The sequence below is a fragment of the Danio rerio genome, chromosome 3 (assembly GCF_049306965.1).
Source record: "Danio rerio strain Tuebingen ecotype United States chromosome 3, GRCz12tu, whole genome shotgun sequence".
Classification (NCBI taxonomy): Eukaryota; Metazoa; Chordata; class Actinopteri; order Cypriniformes; family Danionidae; genus Danio; species Danio rerio.
Genome location: NC_133178.1, coordinates 31,649,956 through 31,667,593, shown reverse-complemented (window position 1 = coordinate 31,667,593; position 17,638 = coordinate 31,649,956). Strand labels below are relative to the sequence as shown.

Here is a 17,638-nt window from a genome sequence, read left to right as displayed (position 1 = left end):
GCAAACTCCACACAGAAATGCCAACTGACCCAGTCGAGGCTCGAACCAGTGACTTTCCTGCTGTGAGGCAACAGCTCTACCTACTGCACCACTGCATCGCCAAGTTGAATTTTAAAAAATGTAATCTAATGTTCAACTTTGTTTAAATTAAACCCAAAAAAAGTTTTTAAGACCACTTGACATAAAAAAAAAAAGAGTAAATCCATGGAATCATATTTGAATCCTTTTGTTCAGTGTATTTGGTTGACTGAGGGGTGAGTGGTTTCAAGTGAAAAACCATCAATCCTGACCTTGAAAGTGAAAATAAATAAATGAGAAATGCAGACTTGAGAAAATTCTTAGAAGTAGTAACCACTCTATAAACAATGTTCATAAAACATGACAAGCTGTACATCAAGCGTTTATCCAATGTTTATGCTCAATTAAGAAACATGAAAAACGCAATCTCAGTTTACAAACACACTTCAGTTAACACGTATAGGAAGTTGAATCTGTTTAAATTGAAAGTTGATAACAGAAAACTGTCACAAAGTCAAAGCTTTATGTGACAAAGTCTGCAAGAGCCACTTGTGATTCAGAGAGAAACAAGGTGTGGTAAACAGACTGATAAACGTAAGACCTGAAGAATGTGAGAGGGGAAGTATTTCCAGCTGTGTGAGTGCGAGTAAGAAAAGTGGGAGGGACAGTGGATAAAATAGGAGAAGGAGTGCTCAGCTCAGTCTGTCACTGCTGGATTGGGCTCAGTGTTCACACTCTCTCTGCCTCCTCAAAGGACTAAACAGCAGCTAAAGAAGTCATCCTGAAATTTCCATTGAAAAAAGAAGAAGCTTTGATGGGAAGTCATGTGACAACCTTGTCATTGAACACTAGAACAAAAGTTACTAAATAATCAAGAATAGCAAAGCTCCAGACTTAAGGGGAAGGTTACAAAACTTAAGGTTAGTAAACAGCTTTGGATCTCTGGTGGAGTTGAGGAATTTCAGACACTTCTTCCCTCAAGATCAAGTCTGGGCGAGTCTGTAAGTACAGAGGGCTTCAGTTTCAACAACTGGCTCAAAATATCATGCTTTTCACCTCTTCTTTCAAGATTATTGTCTTTCTGGGAGCCCACTGTACATTGCTGAGATTTTAAATCACAGTCTCGTCGTGACAGTCCTGTACTTGTGATTCAGAAATTGATAAAGATGTGGCTTTTCACAGTCAAAATAAAAAGTAAAAGATAATAAAGCTTGGGGGGAAGCTGGCTTTGTAATTAATGAACAGTGAAGTCTGTCATTACTCAATATAGTTGCCAGTTTCTGTCATAACATGACCATCTCTGTCCATACTAGTTTTTCAAGCTCCAAAACAATGAGAGATACAAGAAAGTCTCTTCGCATGAAATGCTTTGAGGGGATTTTAGGAAATCCCTGTTCAGCCGTTTTTTATTTATTTGATTCTCACTCTTTATTATTTATAAACTTCTTTCTTTTTAACCTCATATTAAAACTGAAAGTAAAATGAATTAGAGGCAAGAATCTGTTCATTTTACAAATCAGTGATCAGCCCATTAATTCACAAGTGTATGTTTAACATTTGGTTAAGTTTAATTAAACCACAAGTGGAACACTTTTTTTAAATGGGAAGAAAATAAATACTCAATTTGATTGAACTTATTTAGCAAAAAGATTGCATTTGTAACAAAATGTGTTTTTTAACTATCAAATTGTTTTAAATATATAAATGCATATAACAAAATATAGTATACATTGATTGCCAGTTAATTAATATTTCACAAATAAGCATCACATCAATCACATTGAAGCATTTAAAAAAAAATTAATTACTAAACAAGACCATCAGTAATTAATATGGCAGAGATCGCTTTTTGGAGACTGCTGCACTGTAAAAGCGATTAGTTGACTCCTTGCCCTTAAATTAGTTAAAGAAATAGTTCACCATAAAATAAATATTGTCATGTTTATCTTTCTTTCATCTGTTGAATTCAGAAGCAAGATATTCTGAAGAAAGCTAAAACATGTAACCATTGACTTCATAGTATTTGTTTTTCACTATGAAAGTCGATAGTAACAGCTTTTCAGCTTTCTTCAAAGTATATTCTTTTTGAGATGAAAGAAACTCACAAAGGTTTGGAACCAATTGAGAATGAGAAAATGTCGAATAAACTATTCCTTTAAGTAAGTTAAAATATTATACAATCAATACCATTTAAAATAAGTCAATTTAACCATTCGATTTAATTCATCTTTATTACTATAGAACTTTTACAATGTAGATTGTCAACACAGCTTCTAGTAAATTGAAATTCTAGTAAATTGAAACTACGTCAGTCCAGTTTTCTGAGTTAAAGTTCAGTTTAGTTCAGTTCAGTGTAGTTTAAATTTCACTGCTGAAAGTCCAAACACTGAAGAGCAAATCCATTGATGCACAGCTCCACAAGTCCCAAACCAATCAAGCCTGTGGCAACAGCAGTGAGGAACAAACTTCACCAATTGGTGAAAGTGAAGGAAAAAAAACCTTGAGACAAACCAGGCTCAAGTTTCAAGTTACAACAGGTTTACTCAATGTTAAGCAAACTTGTTGCTTTTAATGCAACAGCTTTACTTTATTTTATTTTTAACCTAAACTAATCGTTTTCAACAGTGTGCATGGTGAAGTACACGCAAAATTATTACTTCCATGTCGAGTCCCCTACATTCACTGTAAAAAGTGAAAATTCAAATTACTTTGACTTCTTACAATTAAATTAAGTTTAACAAACTACAGTACAAATGATTCAATATAATATTGTTAATACAATAATAAATAGAAAAATACTTTTATTACAGTACAAATAATTTCCTTTCCATGTTAATATCATAGTAATACTTTTGTTTTGTGACAAGTGCACGCATTGCTCACTATTAAATAGCGAACAATACACTGCAAAAACCAACAGTCAACTTTATCAAATGAAATGAGTGTTAACTCAAAAAAATTTCCTAAAAGTTAATTCTACTCACATGAAGAGTTTTGAACTTAGTGCTGACACAGTAATGAGTTAAATAGCTCATCACTTCTACTTCAGTTAAATTCACAGTACTTGTATAGATCAGTTTTTTAATTCTAATGGTTTGTAGCAATCGGTTTCCTCAAATGGTTTGAGTTGCCTTAACTTATTGGGTTTTACAGTACTCGTTTGGTTTGAGTTCTCTACATTTATTGGATTTTACTGTGCTCAAATTGCTCCTTTACCTAAAATAAATGACTTTATTTATTACTGAAAACTGTCATAAATTAAATTTGTTTAAGTTTTCATTTTTTACGGTATTGGAAACATTTTTCGGGTTCCACACAATCAGTGTGTGTTGAGACAACATGAAAGAATTAAGGAAACTTATTAGTTTTTACAAATTTAAGTTAATTGAATGTAAAACAATTATACTGTTTCCAACCCAAAATAAATGCTCAACAATTGTCGTTTTAGCTCATTTTTGCATGAACTGACTGAGTGTATATTTATATATTTTTTATATTCTGAACAGAGATGACTGAATTAGAGGAAGTGAAGGTTCTCGAGCCTTTTCGTAAGCAGACTGAGAAAAGCACTGACCACTATCCTGGTCTGACAGCCATCTGTACAGACAAAGACCACCGCAAATTAGCAATATGCAGCATCATATGTGGCCTCTCCTGCTTTGGAATTATGTCCCTTATGTACTCCGTTAAGGTAACTATGGCTTAATTATTACTGTATTGAAATATCTGTACCGTATCTTTGTATTTGTACCATTCCTTTGGTTAGTTATCGATTATTGTTGGATATAGAAGTTAAACTACATTTAATATGTGCAATCCCACTAAAAATAGGGAGTAAAGACAAAACACAAGAGTTATGCAATGAAAATAAACACTTTGTATATCTTTATAGTAAGTTTGTGTGAATCTAATGTAATTATGAACAGATTCTCACATATACAGTGCAGCTATACAGTAAACTGATCTGTGGCCAGTAGCATAGATACTGTTGGTAGAGATGAAACAAAAACGAACACCATGAAATTTTAGAAGTGTAGTCAGGGGAGAAAGAAATGTATAAAGTAATCTAGCAATCTGGAAAAACACCTTGAAACCTGACACTGCCTTTTCTCTTTTTTTTTTTCAGGCTCGAGAGACGAGAAAAACGCTTGAACATGAAAGCAGCAGTGAAACAAAAGCAAAGGTGGAAAAATATTCTGAAAAAGCTTGTAAATGGGGAATTGGGGCGATTGTAGCCTGGGTGGTTTTAATTCTCATCTTCCCATTTCTAGTGGTATTTTTTTCCTATATTGTAACTTTCATAGATTGACACTGTGAAACTGTTTATGACTTTTATTGCATATACTGCATGTTACATCTAAACGACTTAAAGAAGGACAGTTTTTAGAGAGAGAGAGAGATGGTCAAACCTACACTTACAGGGGTGTTGAATGGTGCTCGCTGACAAATTCTGTAAATAGACAAAATTTTAAATTCATATATACACCTGTAAGGTTATAACAGAAAATACCGGATGGTTACTAGTAAAAGCATACGTCAAGATCCCTAAATGAGTTTAAAACCCACCACTGCAGAGCAGAAAGGCCAATGCAGGTAGTCCAAAAGTGGTAACTAACAGGAATGTGTTACATATATTAAAGCCAAGCACACAAGATACAAACAAACTACTTTTACAATCCAGCAAGCTGTTTTTATTTAGGCTCTTAGTGGAAATTAGAAATGAAACACTCACAGAGAGCATGGCAGTCAAACGTTGAATGTGGTTACATTATTATTATCATCATTCTGTTCTTGTAAATAAGTTATTCCGATATGTTGTGCTTTTGATGTTTTGTACAATGCGTGTCTTTCAGCCTTTGTAATAAAATGTGTAACAGTCAAAATATACCTGTTCATTATGAACTTCTTACAACAACTTGACAAAGCACTACTTACAAAAAGAGCTCGATCATGTTCTAATAGAAATACAGAACCCACACGTCTATACATATCAAACAATTTTTATACACAAACCATTCAACATACCCAAACGCCACAAGCGGTATTACAAATCACTAGATCAAAGAGGAGCAGAAGCCTATGAATTGAACGGACTATATTTGGAGTACCTGAGTAAAAGCACAGAATGCACTGAAACCTATAAATCTTTTATGTTTACAGTCGAGAAGCACAAAAACATCATTTAAAAGTGAACAATGCACATCTTTTGTCTTTCTGGTAACTCAGTGTTTTCAATGCTGCCACAATGACTTTGTAAAGGCCTTTGTGCTGTTCGCTTTATAAAAATGAAACACATGGGCCATCCTGAGAGTATTAAGGCATTCATTTGAACCAATGAAATATGAATGTGGAATAGATTGACAGAGGAATGGTTTACAATGATCTTCTGACTATCTTTGAAACTATTTTTTGAGAAAGAGGGTAAGCAGGAATTAGAGAAATCTTAACCATACTCCACAGACTGATGTAAACAAGTGCTCTTCTTTTGATTGGTTATAAAAAAGAAAAAAGAAAAACAGAGCGCAGCAACCCCTTTTCAAGGGTGTTCCTTGTTTATCGGTAGCGCATTACCTTGCGAAACATAAACAATGTGGTGCGTTTTAAAATCTTTACAGTACATTAGCAATCAAAACCAGATTTTATATATCTGCGAATATTTATTGTTCCTTTAATAAATTTACAGTTAATTTTAACATAAAACACACAAAGGCTATTGTTTGGTACAGAACAAACAAGACCTCTGCTTTACCCTGTGACCTGCTGAAGAGCCATCCAGGTGTCCAGCTCCTCAAGCTTAGAGCAGAGGAGCGACTCCAATTCCTGCAAGGTGAGGCCCTCCTCCACTTTAGAGGAGCCCCCGACTCCTCGTCTGGTCCTACAGACCACAGAGTTTCCTGCTGTCTTCCTCTGAGCTCCACCTCCCGCCACCAAACCAACCAGGGGCTTCTTGGGCTTCCTGGCAACACCCAGTTCAGGAAACTCCACAAAGCGCTTCAACTTTTTTGGGCCCACAACAGCCTGCGAGCCATCACGCCGATTAAGAGGCACCTCAAATATGGTTTCCAGACGTCTGAAAAAGTTTGAGATAGTAGCTTCATTGACCAAATGGACTGAAATCTTATAAAAACAAACAGCACACACTCTAGGTAAAGGTAAATTAAAGACGGGTACAATTTTTCAGAGAGATTAGCTGCGTCCCAAATGACACACTAGACACTTATGCACTTACACACTTAACAGAATGGTACATGTATGTAGTGTCGTTTCAAATCAACATTAACATTTTATACCAAGCGGAAAATCAAACCGTTTCCCAGGTGACGTTTGCCAAATTAACTGAAATGAATAACTCCTGCCATGAGTCAGGGTTCATACACATTTTAACTACTCAAATTTGATGACTTTTCAATGATTTTCCAAAACTTTCAGGTAAATATTCATGATCTTGTTTCATGTTTATTGTAATGTCTACTTACACATGATAAATAAGAAAATAAATGCACGTTCAAATTTATTACTGCATATCAAAAAATGTGACAATCCATGCATTTTATATTTATTTTTTATATCTGTAAAATAGTTTTCAGAAAGTATGTTGTTGTCTGTGTGTACATTTTAGAAATATTGGCTTGTGTTTTCAGAAGACAAATTAGCCGTTAGCACCCCCAGTATCTTACCTCCGCAGTTAGAGATTGTTTCTAGACAAGAGACTCAAAATGTACCTTGAACTACGTTGAAAGCAAGTGAAATAGAGGTGAAACTGAAACTGCTTTTGATTTTTAAAGTTATTGAAAATTAAAATTATTACTGAAGATTGAAAGTTTACCCCACACAGAGAACGCCACGAGAAGGGACGGACAGCTCAATTTTATTTTATTTAAAATGTACCCAATTTTATTATCCTAAATATATTCAAGTGCACAGTTAAGTGTTAAACAAATTTCATGACTTTTCCAAAACATCTTGGGTTTGTTTTTCCAAAACTTTTCCAGGCCTGGAAAAGGCCTTTTCAAAATGTCATGACTTTTCCAGGTTTTCCAGCACAGTATGAACCCTGATGAGTATAACCACATTGACCATCGGGATAGATAGTATAATCGAGTATAATCACTCCTGTAAGAGAATTTGGCTTTCACAATCTAAAATAAAGTAATCCAACATAAGTGCCTAAAAGCTCAGCCCCTTCTGCTGCGTGAGCAAAGCAGCGGTCGTCGAGTGTGTGAAGTGTCCATCATTTCACACTTATTTTTAATGATTGAATAAGTGCATCATCCGAGTATTTAAAGTGCACTTATTCTGTTAAGTTTTCAGTGTAAATGCACTACGTGTACCATTTATACTACTAAATGGCACAGAATAGTGCAGAAGTATGTTAATTGGGATGCACTAGTAGTTTACAGCAGACTAGGCTTTATAATGGCGAGGCATTCTGGTTTGCCAGTGCTGAAAAAGGACCTGTAAGTGTAGCAAGTATTCACGGCTCATACCATTATTAAGCTCTTATGAGTGAGAGAGAGTTAGAGACAGTTAGAGAGTTAGAGAGAGAGGCTGTGAGGCAATGTCTTCCTCTGTACATGTTTTTGGTGTGAAATTTCATGCGATTGCTTCAGAATGTGCCAGGTAATAAAATCTTGTTGAAGATCACAGCGTTTGAAGGATTTGCCCACAAACCTACTTTTAAACTGTGCATGCACATAAGAGCATCAACATTTGAACATATACACCCACTTTAAGGGTGTTTTGTGAGCATTGAGTGATTATCTGTGATCTTTGGCATTATAAAAACAAACTAAAAAAAAAAAAAAGTTTAAAATAAGAGAGTTGTTATTCTGTCAAAGTACGGCTAACTTAGTACTTCTAACGATTATGAAAAACACTGAATCGATATCAAACGATTATTGCATCATATACCGCCCCCTTTCCAGTTGTACACATTTGTTGCTCTGCAAAGTTCACTTTTACATGAAATTTACTAAAAGCATGTACTGTAATGTAATGTTTGCAGCAAGGGATGCGCATCATTCATTGATGTACATTTGAATCATTCATGTTTTTAAAAGCGCGAAAGATATTGCATGTTGTTGTATGTATGCACTCAGCCTCAGAGACGAGCAGAGCACACACATCTAAAGTCATCTTAATGTGAGCACTTTAATGGTCAAACACATTCAAATTTGACCAAACGCTGTGTTTAGAGATTATTTATATTAACCCTTATTTATGTAATAAACAAACGAGTTGAGAATCAAAGCACATGTGAAAGTGAAACTATAAATGAGAACCGTGCTGCTCTTAAAGTGACAGCGTGCAATATTCCTTCTGCCGACTGTTTATCATTAATCAAACAACTAAAAGACAAAAATCACTCATTGCTCTTGAATGAAAGACTTTTGTAGCTATAATTAGTTTTTTTCTTACAGTGAAGATGCTTAAAGCACAGTTTGTTTCCTATATTTATTCTATTGAATTATTATTTTTTAACCCATTTCTAAACATAATAGTTTTAATAACTCTTTTCTAATGACTTATTTTTTATCTTTGTCATGATGACAGTAAATAATATTTGACTAGATATTTTTCAAGATAAAAGCATTCAGCTAACGGTGCAATTGAAATGCTTACTTAGGGAAATTAGGCAAGTCATTGTATAACAGTAGTTTCTTCTGCAGACAATCAAAAAATATATTACTTAAGAGGGCTAATAATGCTCACAATAAAATAGTTTTAATAATATTTAAACCTGCTTTTATTCTAGCCAAAATAAAACAAATAGGACTTTCTCCAGAAGAAAAAATATTATAGAAAATACAGAAGAAAAAAAACTTCCTCTGTTAAACATCATTTGGAAAATATTTATTTAAAAAAAAATTCACAGAAGAGCGAATAATTTTGACTTTGGCTGTATATTGTTTTGAATTATCGTGATTACAAAATAATTATGACCAAAATTATCATGATTTTTTTCCATAATTGAGCACCCCTATGTCAAAGGTGGTTTAAAAACAGCAAAAGTAGCTTTGAGTACAAGAATTCTGAAAGGTCAGATAAAAATTGTAACCAGCCTAAAGAGAGTCCCAACCACTGAAACAGTTTAGCATGCAAATGACACAAAACATTTCATTTTCATGTGTTTGAAACTGATTTTATATTTTGTGTTATCCACTGCAACTGCATGCATTAGTGTTAAGGTTAATGTTTTTCAAATACCCGGTTTCCACAGTAACTGGAAGCAGAAACTGAATAAATTTGGTTGGATTGTTTTTATGGTGTAGACACTAATGTGCTCAAATGCATTGTAAGAAAAAGGCACATACTCTCTTCATACTGACATAAACATGATCACAATGAGACAGCTTGTGGGAAAGTACACCAAAACAAGGTATTAATATTAACAGCTTAATACCAAAAAACAAACTGCTATGAATTGTGATCAGATGTTGTTTCTGGCTCGAAAGCCAATCAAGTTGATAAGTGTTTGCACTAAACTACCGTGAAATAAGTGTAATAACCAATGTCTTACCCATCTGGAGGTTTGCTGAAATTTTTGTTTGTGTAGATTTCCTCCAAGCTGAAATCCTTCTTCTTTATTCTGTAGAGCACAAACAAGAAACACTTTTTTTTTTACAGATGCACATGAGCTAGGGACAAATGAAAAATGTATCTTCTCTATATATACGCACCTGATGACCTTAGGAAGTCCCATTGGGGTGAGATTATTCTGAGGTTTTGGAATCTTTTTACAGATCCGAATGGAGGAGACCTTTCCTCTCTGACTGCCCTTTGTGTCTGTCTGCTTACAAAGAAAGCAAAGACCCAGTGAGGATTCAACTAAACTATACATTTTACACCAAAAACTACAGTCATGAGAAAATGAATACCTTGATTTCAGAATCTGACAGAGCTTTCTCCTCTGAGATTGATGCAGAAAGCTTAAAGTCAAAGTCGGATCTCTCTTCTTCTTCAGCTATTGCCTCCTCACACTCCATCTGATGCACATTGTCTGTCTCCAATGAGCTTTGTGAAAACACACTTGAGAGAAGAAAGAGAATGTTCATTACTGATTTTCATCCATCTTGGAATATGTCGGATCTTGTTAAAAATGATACATTCTTTAAAAAAAAGAATGGGTAAATAATAAAAGGCAAGCATACTCGGCGAGGGAAGCTGGGAATCTGATCAATTACCTGCTGAGTGATGACACAGAGGCAGAAGGTGTCTCGGGGCTGGGAGTGACAACAGAGGATTGGCCGGTAAAAGCATGACAGGACGTGAGGGTGGAGGTAAGGGGGGAACTGAAGGACGGTGATGATGACGCTACAAAACTGGAGGCAGCTGAAATGCTGCCAGAGCTGGCATTGCTAGCATGACTACGCCCTTGGCTTGAGCTTTTAGACAGGAACGCTAAAGGACTGGACAAAAAACATGAGGCAAGGACTGTGAGAGAGGTGGAGGGAGAATAAGGGGAAGAAGGGGACAACGGGCTACCCCGACTAGTAGGGTACACCTCCTTACGGAGACACAAGGGAGCAATCTCTCGCTCAATCTCCACACTGCAGACAGTGTGCCGACGAGTGCGCTTGGACGGTGAATGATGGTGGATGGGAAGTGGAGCGGGTAAGCTCTTTCTGCTGCGTGAGGTAGTGCTGCTGTCATGTGTGTGGCACCGGGGTAAATGATAGTCATTGAATTCTATGGACGGGATTTCAGGGCAGGAGTAGCTGCGCTTGAGGTGGATTGAGCCGCTACCTGTCGACGACACTACTGGAACATCTTCTGTCGGCTTTTCTGGGCTCCCTGTATCATCCTCGCCCCTTATGGCACCATTCTTAGTTTGAACGAAACCGTCTTTTCTGCTCGGACGTTTTACATTCTTTGTGGGTTTCCTATGTTTTGTTTTAGGTGACAACAATAGTGGTTTTAATACTACTCTTGGTCCAAAATGAGATGCACCCTGCTCCTTGGCTGTAGACTGTTCACTAGGTAGTAGTTTTCTTTTTGAAGGTTTACGTGGTCCTGCTGGATCAACCACTGAACTCATGCTGTAATCCTTTCGCTTGGGTATTCGAAGGTTTCTCTTCTGTGAAACATCAGTTGAACTTCTAAGATGTCGTCTTGTCTTTGGAGGTTCAATTGTCTTGTGTGGCTCTTTCAGGAGTACATGTTCCAATGATCCATTAATGGTACTGTCATTTTGAGTGCCGTTTTGAGGAGACACACTATCGGTGGCATTACTTACATTGATGGAACTCAATGATGGCTTACATTTTAGATTTTTTCTCAACCGACTCACAATCTGCTCCTGTCTCACTTCCTCTGAAGCTTCTATAGAATTTCTCCTATCAACATCTTCAGAATGAAAAGTATCAACAGGCCAATAGGAGTCTTTAAGTGGTTGCGCTGTAAAAACACTTTTTGTCTTTTTTCTGTCCTGAACATAAGTTCCATCCAGCTTCTTTACTTCCAGAGTGATGTTATCGTCTTTCAAATTCTTATTCCTAACAGATCTTCCCTCTCCAGCATTCATCCTGTCACAGTCACTCTTTATCTGCAAGTCTTTCTTTTCATGAGGAGCTTCTCTGCATCTCTTTGCATTCTTTTGCGGGAGAGAAGTGTTCTTTGGAGGGTCTGATATTCCAGACAAGTAGTCTGCACACTCTTTACTGTTTTCAGACCGTGATTCCTTCATCTCCACATCCAGAGTCTTTGATCTTGTTTCAAAATTTGCCAATTCGCCAGAAGCAGACACGGTAAACCCTGAGAAAAGTTTCTTTCGAGGGCTTTTCCTGGTGGCCATCCTTGAGTAGGCTGTGCTTGTTTCCTTATCTTTCATGTCAAAATCAGATGAAGTGCTAAAAGAGGGGGCTACAGGATCAGGCTTGTTTAAGCAAGTTTTGCTTGTCCTACTGTTTGACTCTGACTTCAAAAGGGTTGATCGCTTTCCTGAACCGCAGGACTCGCATTTCTTAGCTGAGAGTGGATGCAAAACAACTTTTGCATCTGTATGAACATTGATTTCACTAGACAAACGCGTGGCACTTTTAGAATACAAAGGTTCGTCTATTGACAGATTTAGCCTACTCCTGTGAAATGGAGTCTGTGCTTTACAAGGACTTGTAGCACGTGTCTCATCTTGAAGGACGGCTTGTGACTGGGTTGAAGGACAGTTAATCTGATTTTCTTCATTTGATGCAACGTCACTGGGCATTTGAATATCATCCAATACTGCTTTGTGGTTGTCACTTGTTGAAACTGTACAAAAATTCAGTCTCGGTGAAACTCTGTGGCGTTTCGGTGCAGTATTGCACTGTACCTTTTCTGAAGAAGGCCTTTTTGGAATCAGTCCATTTCTAAATGGATCACTTTCAGTCTCGACCTCATGAGCCCGGGTTGAAATCTCAATATTTGATTCAGTCAGTGGTTCTTGATGGTCAGGAAGTGGAGCTGATGACAGAGGGTCACTTGGCTTGAAGAGCCGAACAGGGCTCATAACGATCTCAGTGAAGCTAGCCATCTTGGATTTGAATGACTGTAGAAGTGGACCAATCTCCCATCGTTTTATTGCTGAAAGGTTCTCTGGTGACTCCTTCTCGGCTGGCTTCTGGTCATGGTTTGGCTTTTTTGCAGTGCTGCCACCTCCTAACTGTACGGTCACACAGGGTGATGCCAGTTTGTGGCATTCATCCCTAAAATAAAGACACAAAAGACATTTAAAACATGATTGCTGGAAAAGGATTCAAGATTTTTATTGTCCATTTGGCCCAGCATCACTCACTCTGAATATTCTTCCTCCATCTCAGCTTCAACTGCAGAGCTTGTCTGTATCAAGAAAAAAACGAAGGAGAAAAAAAAAACATTTAAAGGGGTCCAATTATGTTTTTTTCACTTTTGGATTTTAGTTAGCATGTAGTGTAGTGTGTACAATTGGGCATGAAAATGTTACAAATTTCAATGTCCACACCAAAGAGAGATAGTTCATTTTTTTTAAACATAGTATAGTGTTAGTATAGTGTGCATAGTCATATTAAAGTGATATAAACACAACAGGTCTCTTTTTTTCCTAACCTATCATTAAAATTTTTATTTTTTTTAATATTGACATCTTTTTAAAAGTCGAGTGAGTAACTACAAGTAAATTTGTTATTAGACCAAATTAAATAAATTGAGAGTTTGAGGGGATTCTCTGCCATCATGTAGAGAACAAAAATAACTGCAGTTAAGGCTGCACAATATGTTGTTTCAGCATCTATATCAAAATGTGCCCATGGGCAATAGACACATTGCAGGATCTGGAGTCTGGATTATAATTCATAAGTTATTTGCATGTGTTTTTGAGGCCTGTGACTGTATAAGGATATTTAAAGCATTCTTGCATATGAGAACGGTTTCTAAATTTAAAAACAATTGGTTTTATTGATTTCTTTCTACCAAGATAACTATGCAGTGTTAGTTTACACTTTGTTATTCAATTGCTATTTACCTGAATACTGTTAGAATCCTCAGAAAAAATAACTATCAAATGTTTATTTGATTTGTATCTTTTACTTTATCTATGCTAGTAGATTATTACATTTTATGCAAATGCACTTCCCTCTCAAAAATAATATTTACAGAATTTAATTCATAAATACACAAAACACAATTTCTAAATTCAAAACACAATTTATAAATGGGCAAATCCAAACTGTAAATTCAAAACACTTTGTCAATTCGCAAATACAATTCTAAAATTCAAAGCACAACTCATAAATGGAAACCATTTGAAATCATTTGAGGAAATATTAGTTTTTTTACTTGTAAATTCACAAATTGTGTTTTGTGTAAGGTCATGAATTAAACTTTGTTGATGTATTATTTTAAGAGTCCTCTTTCTTCAGAAAAACAAAATACTGCAATATTAGACTTCTAATATCATGCAGCCCTTACTGGAGTCCGGTGATTCACAGAACCAGTGCGTTAACTAGTGGCAAAACTAACCCAAGCAAGATTGCTATTGGCTTTGAGCATTCCTCGCTGTCTACCTTTTTGCATTTTTTTCCTTCTGAATGTCTCACAAAGGTGTGTCCTGTCAGTTCTATTGTTTGTCTGACTCCTATAACAACAACATCAGAATATGAGTAATGCATCGAATGGTGTAGTAAACTGTATACTGCAAGCAACCCATTCTTTACTACTGCTCTGCAACATGTATCAGCTTGAGCAAATTTATTAAGACTTGCTTCTGGATTAATACGTTAATTATGATTCAATGAAAAAGGAGAAAAGTGAAAGACATGCTGAAGAATGGAAAAACAGCGGGACCTTACCATGTTTTCGTCTCTTGCATGGGAATGAACTCAAGTGTTGAGGCTGTGATGACTGAGTCTCATCTTTGAGTCTCTTTCCTGTTTCCTATTTAAAAAAAAAGGTTGCTGCTTACACCCAATGTTTTAAATGATGTTCAGTTTCTTGCAAAGAATCATTTCACTTGAAAAGACTTTAATGCATTGCAGTCATAATATTTATTTATTTAGCTTTGCCTGTGTTTTTGACAGTGCAGGTAGTCACTGACAGTTTATGAATCCCCAAACACCAACTTTTATTCACTTAAAAAATTGTTTTGATGTTTTACATGGTTAAAAAATATCCGTAAATCGACAGTTTTCTGTATTTTGTGATTCATGTTATTTATCTTTTTTATGCTTTTGAATTGCATTATGAGACCTTTCTTTCTTCTGACAACTTTTAAAATAAAAAAGTTGGAAAAATTGATGTTGTATGAAAATTTTTAATAGTTTAAAGGTGATACCTTGTCTGGGTCTGTGTTGTTTTTTATGCTGCATAAACCTTGTAATAAACTGCCAAAACATGTTTGGTTATTTTAAAGATTCGTTTATTTATATATTATTTCTTATACATTATATTATTTCAAACTACTAAAATGTCAACAAAAGTCACTTTGTTAAACTGTAAAGTTGAAATTTCAACATCAAAAGTTGACAGAGATCAAGACCATATAATGCAATTCACAAATGTAAATAAACAGAAAACCCAAAATGCAGAACCTGTTAATTTATTTTACAGTGTACTGAACGTTCTCTTTTAGCTACAAAGCTATTGTTTAGTACTTCAATATGAACAAAACTGATGGTCTGATTAATTAGAATTTAAAAAGGATGCCCTTTTAAACTTAATTTAATCAACTTAATAAACTAATAAGACTGTGATCTTTTAGTAATTATATTGTGCAATAACGGTCAAATCAATTCCCTAGTAAGATAAAAGAAAGCCATTTTGCAAATTATCTTTATTTATGAACACCATACAGGGCTGTAACAATGCAACAATCTGTAAGAGAACTATCTTTAATTTTAGGGAGTCAAAAAATATATATATAAAATCATATTTTGCTGCCCTTAAAGGCAGTTGTTACAGTTCACCAAAACTAGTTATACATATTTTAAAGTCAGTATGTCTCATTTTCACTAGCTTTAACTTGACTCACATAAACGTATTTAAGTAAATTTTAAACTATAAACAAATTACATTTAAATTTTTAAATAATATACACTCACACCCTTAAGATTTAAAATGAAAGGGAAATCTAATCCAGAAGGGACATTCTACCAGAAACGTATATTTTCACTTATAAAAAAAGTGGCAGGGCTTGACTTAAGCTTTTAAAAAAATTTATACAAAAACAAGCATAAAATCATACAATTCAATGATAGAGAGCATCCTTGATCACGCTCAGCTTCTTCTCAGTTAAACGATGTCACTTTCGAGTCATAGCCTTAAACATGTAATGCACGCATTGCATGTTAAATTTAATGCAAATGTAACAGGATGAAAATAAATAAGGGGATCATTATGCATTTATTTGTATTATATATTTGTAGGATTTATTTATAATTTCATGCTTTTAATCAATTGATGTGAATGATAACAACCTAAACTTGTTATTTCTGTTTTTTTCTAAAAGCTGTTTTTTTAGCAAAACAAAAGTATTAAAGCTCTAGGTTCAATTGAGCTGAGGACAAGTTGTGTACAGTGTAAAGTGTTTTTAATAACGACAAAAAAATCTGATCTGAGAACCAAATGAATGACATATTGCTTTACAGAACAACTCACAGAAATCAACCATCAGTCCATTTTAAATATCTTTTTTTTTTGTATGAAATATTTTTATTCACTGTATTTATGTTTTTATTGCAGGGCAGATAATGTACGTTTCTGGTAGAATGTCCCAGATATTGATTATAACAAAAATGTTATTTTAATGGTAGTAAATTAACTATTAATTTAGGTAAAAAGGTTTGTGCTGTAATACACGGTACTGAATTATTCCCATCGTTTCTTCTGGACCACTGAATGGCATAAGAACAGATGAAAGCATTTTGGGTGCAAGTATTTAAATCGCGTATTTTAATCATTTGCTGACTTGTCCATCAATTAGTCTCTCAATAAGCATCCAGACAAATTAGTAAACACATGTAGTAGCAAGACAAATAACGCGTTGTTTACACACAATAATAAAGACAGACAGAGTGGAAACAAAAACAGAAAGCCCTGGCTGCGATTGATTAAAGTAAATAGTTCTGTTGTCATGGATTCGCTTTCAGTAGTACATCATACCATCATCGTTTATCAAGAGCCTTCGCATTATCGGTACAGCTGGTATTCCCCTAATGTTTTGCTTGGTATATGATAACCAAGTAACAATTCAGAAATATTTTAGATACGATGAAAACAAATGTAATCGTAATTTTGCAACATGTAGGCTATAGTTTGCTAATCGACCCGATATTGAGCACTTCTGTACAGACAGAAGATCAAAAACAGCGGTCTCATATCGCCAAAATAGACTTCAGCCGAAAGCCATAACTACGGTTAAACGGATTACCACCAGAAGTCTCTCAACACTGAATATTACAATATTTTAATTCCACAGAGGTAACGGCGCTGAAATGTGTCCCTCGGGCGCTTGTCTAGAAATCTAAGTTTCCAGACACTGGTGTGGTTTTGTGTACGTCGTCGACGTAAATTGCGGCGGCTAACAGAGCTAAGCTGCTATCTACGCATAAACCAGTAAAACATACTGCGTTCATATTTTATTTTACTCTCTCGTACTTCTCACACAGGCACGTGACGTAAATAAAGTGCATACAAACCTAAAATCGTATGAGGGGAAAAGTGCAGTGAGGCGGCGTAAACATCTCCTTTACGCGTTGTTTTCAAAACACCGATGTTTGTGTGACATTTCCATGCCGGACGGCGCCCGAGTTTCACCATTGCACCGAGAGTTCAGACCTATCATTCGGTGCGGCCGTGTTCCCGGTCTGGCGAAGAACCAATCACAACCTCGCATAGTATGTGAACGGCCCGCCTGTCGGGTAGAGTCTAAAATGACAGCCAATTAGAAACGTGCAGCCACAACGTTCTGGCCAATCGAGATTCAGGAGGGAGAAATGCAACCAATAGCGATCCGCCAAACAGTCGTCTTTGTCCTGATATGAACTGAAGTGTTTTCATTGGCTCATGTGTATGCAGATAGACCGCGCGGTTTGCATACTGAACGCCACTGCTTTGTAAAATTGTAAACTGAAAAAAATCCACTGCACGTATTAGAAGTGCGTGATTCAGA

The 17,638-nt window shown here is 35.7% G+C and overlaps 1 protein-coding gene and 1 non-coding gene across 3 annotated transcripts; one reads left to right on the top strand and one right to left on the bottom strand.

Annotated features, from left to right (window-relative positions):
- The first annotated feature begins 720 nt into the window (after positions 1–720).
- si:dkey-16l2.20 lies at positions 721–5,318 on the top strand. Its single transcript, XR_002457912.3, has 3 exons — positions 721–1,019; positions 3,525–3,709; positions 4,145–5,318. It is a non-coding gene; the product is annotated as a si:dkey-16l2.20 (transcript).
- On the bottom strand, positions 4,687–17,281 carry prr14 (proline rich 14). Of its 2 annotated transcripts, none has more exons than XM_021474311.2 (8): positions 17,166–17,281; positions 14,322–14,406; positions 12,791–12,834; positions 10,203–12,701; positions 9,897–10,047; positions 9,699–9,811; positions 9,539–9,607; positions 4,687–6,088 (listed from the first exon to the last, which is right to left on the bottom strand). In XM_021474311.2, the coding sequence occupies exons 2-8, from the start codon at positions 14,322–14,324 to the stop codon at positions 5,764–5,766; spliced, it is 3,204 nt and encodes a 1,067-aa protein (XP_021329986.1). In that variant the 5' UTR covers positions 14,325–14,406; positions 17,166–17,281; the 3' UTR covers positions 4,687–5,763. The 2 variants fall into 2 exon arrangements, with proteins under 2 accessions (XP_021329986.1, XP_021329993.1); XM_021474318.2 differs by having other exon boundaries at positions 9,699–9,808.
- Positions 17,282–17,638: the final 357 nt, after the last annotated feature.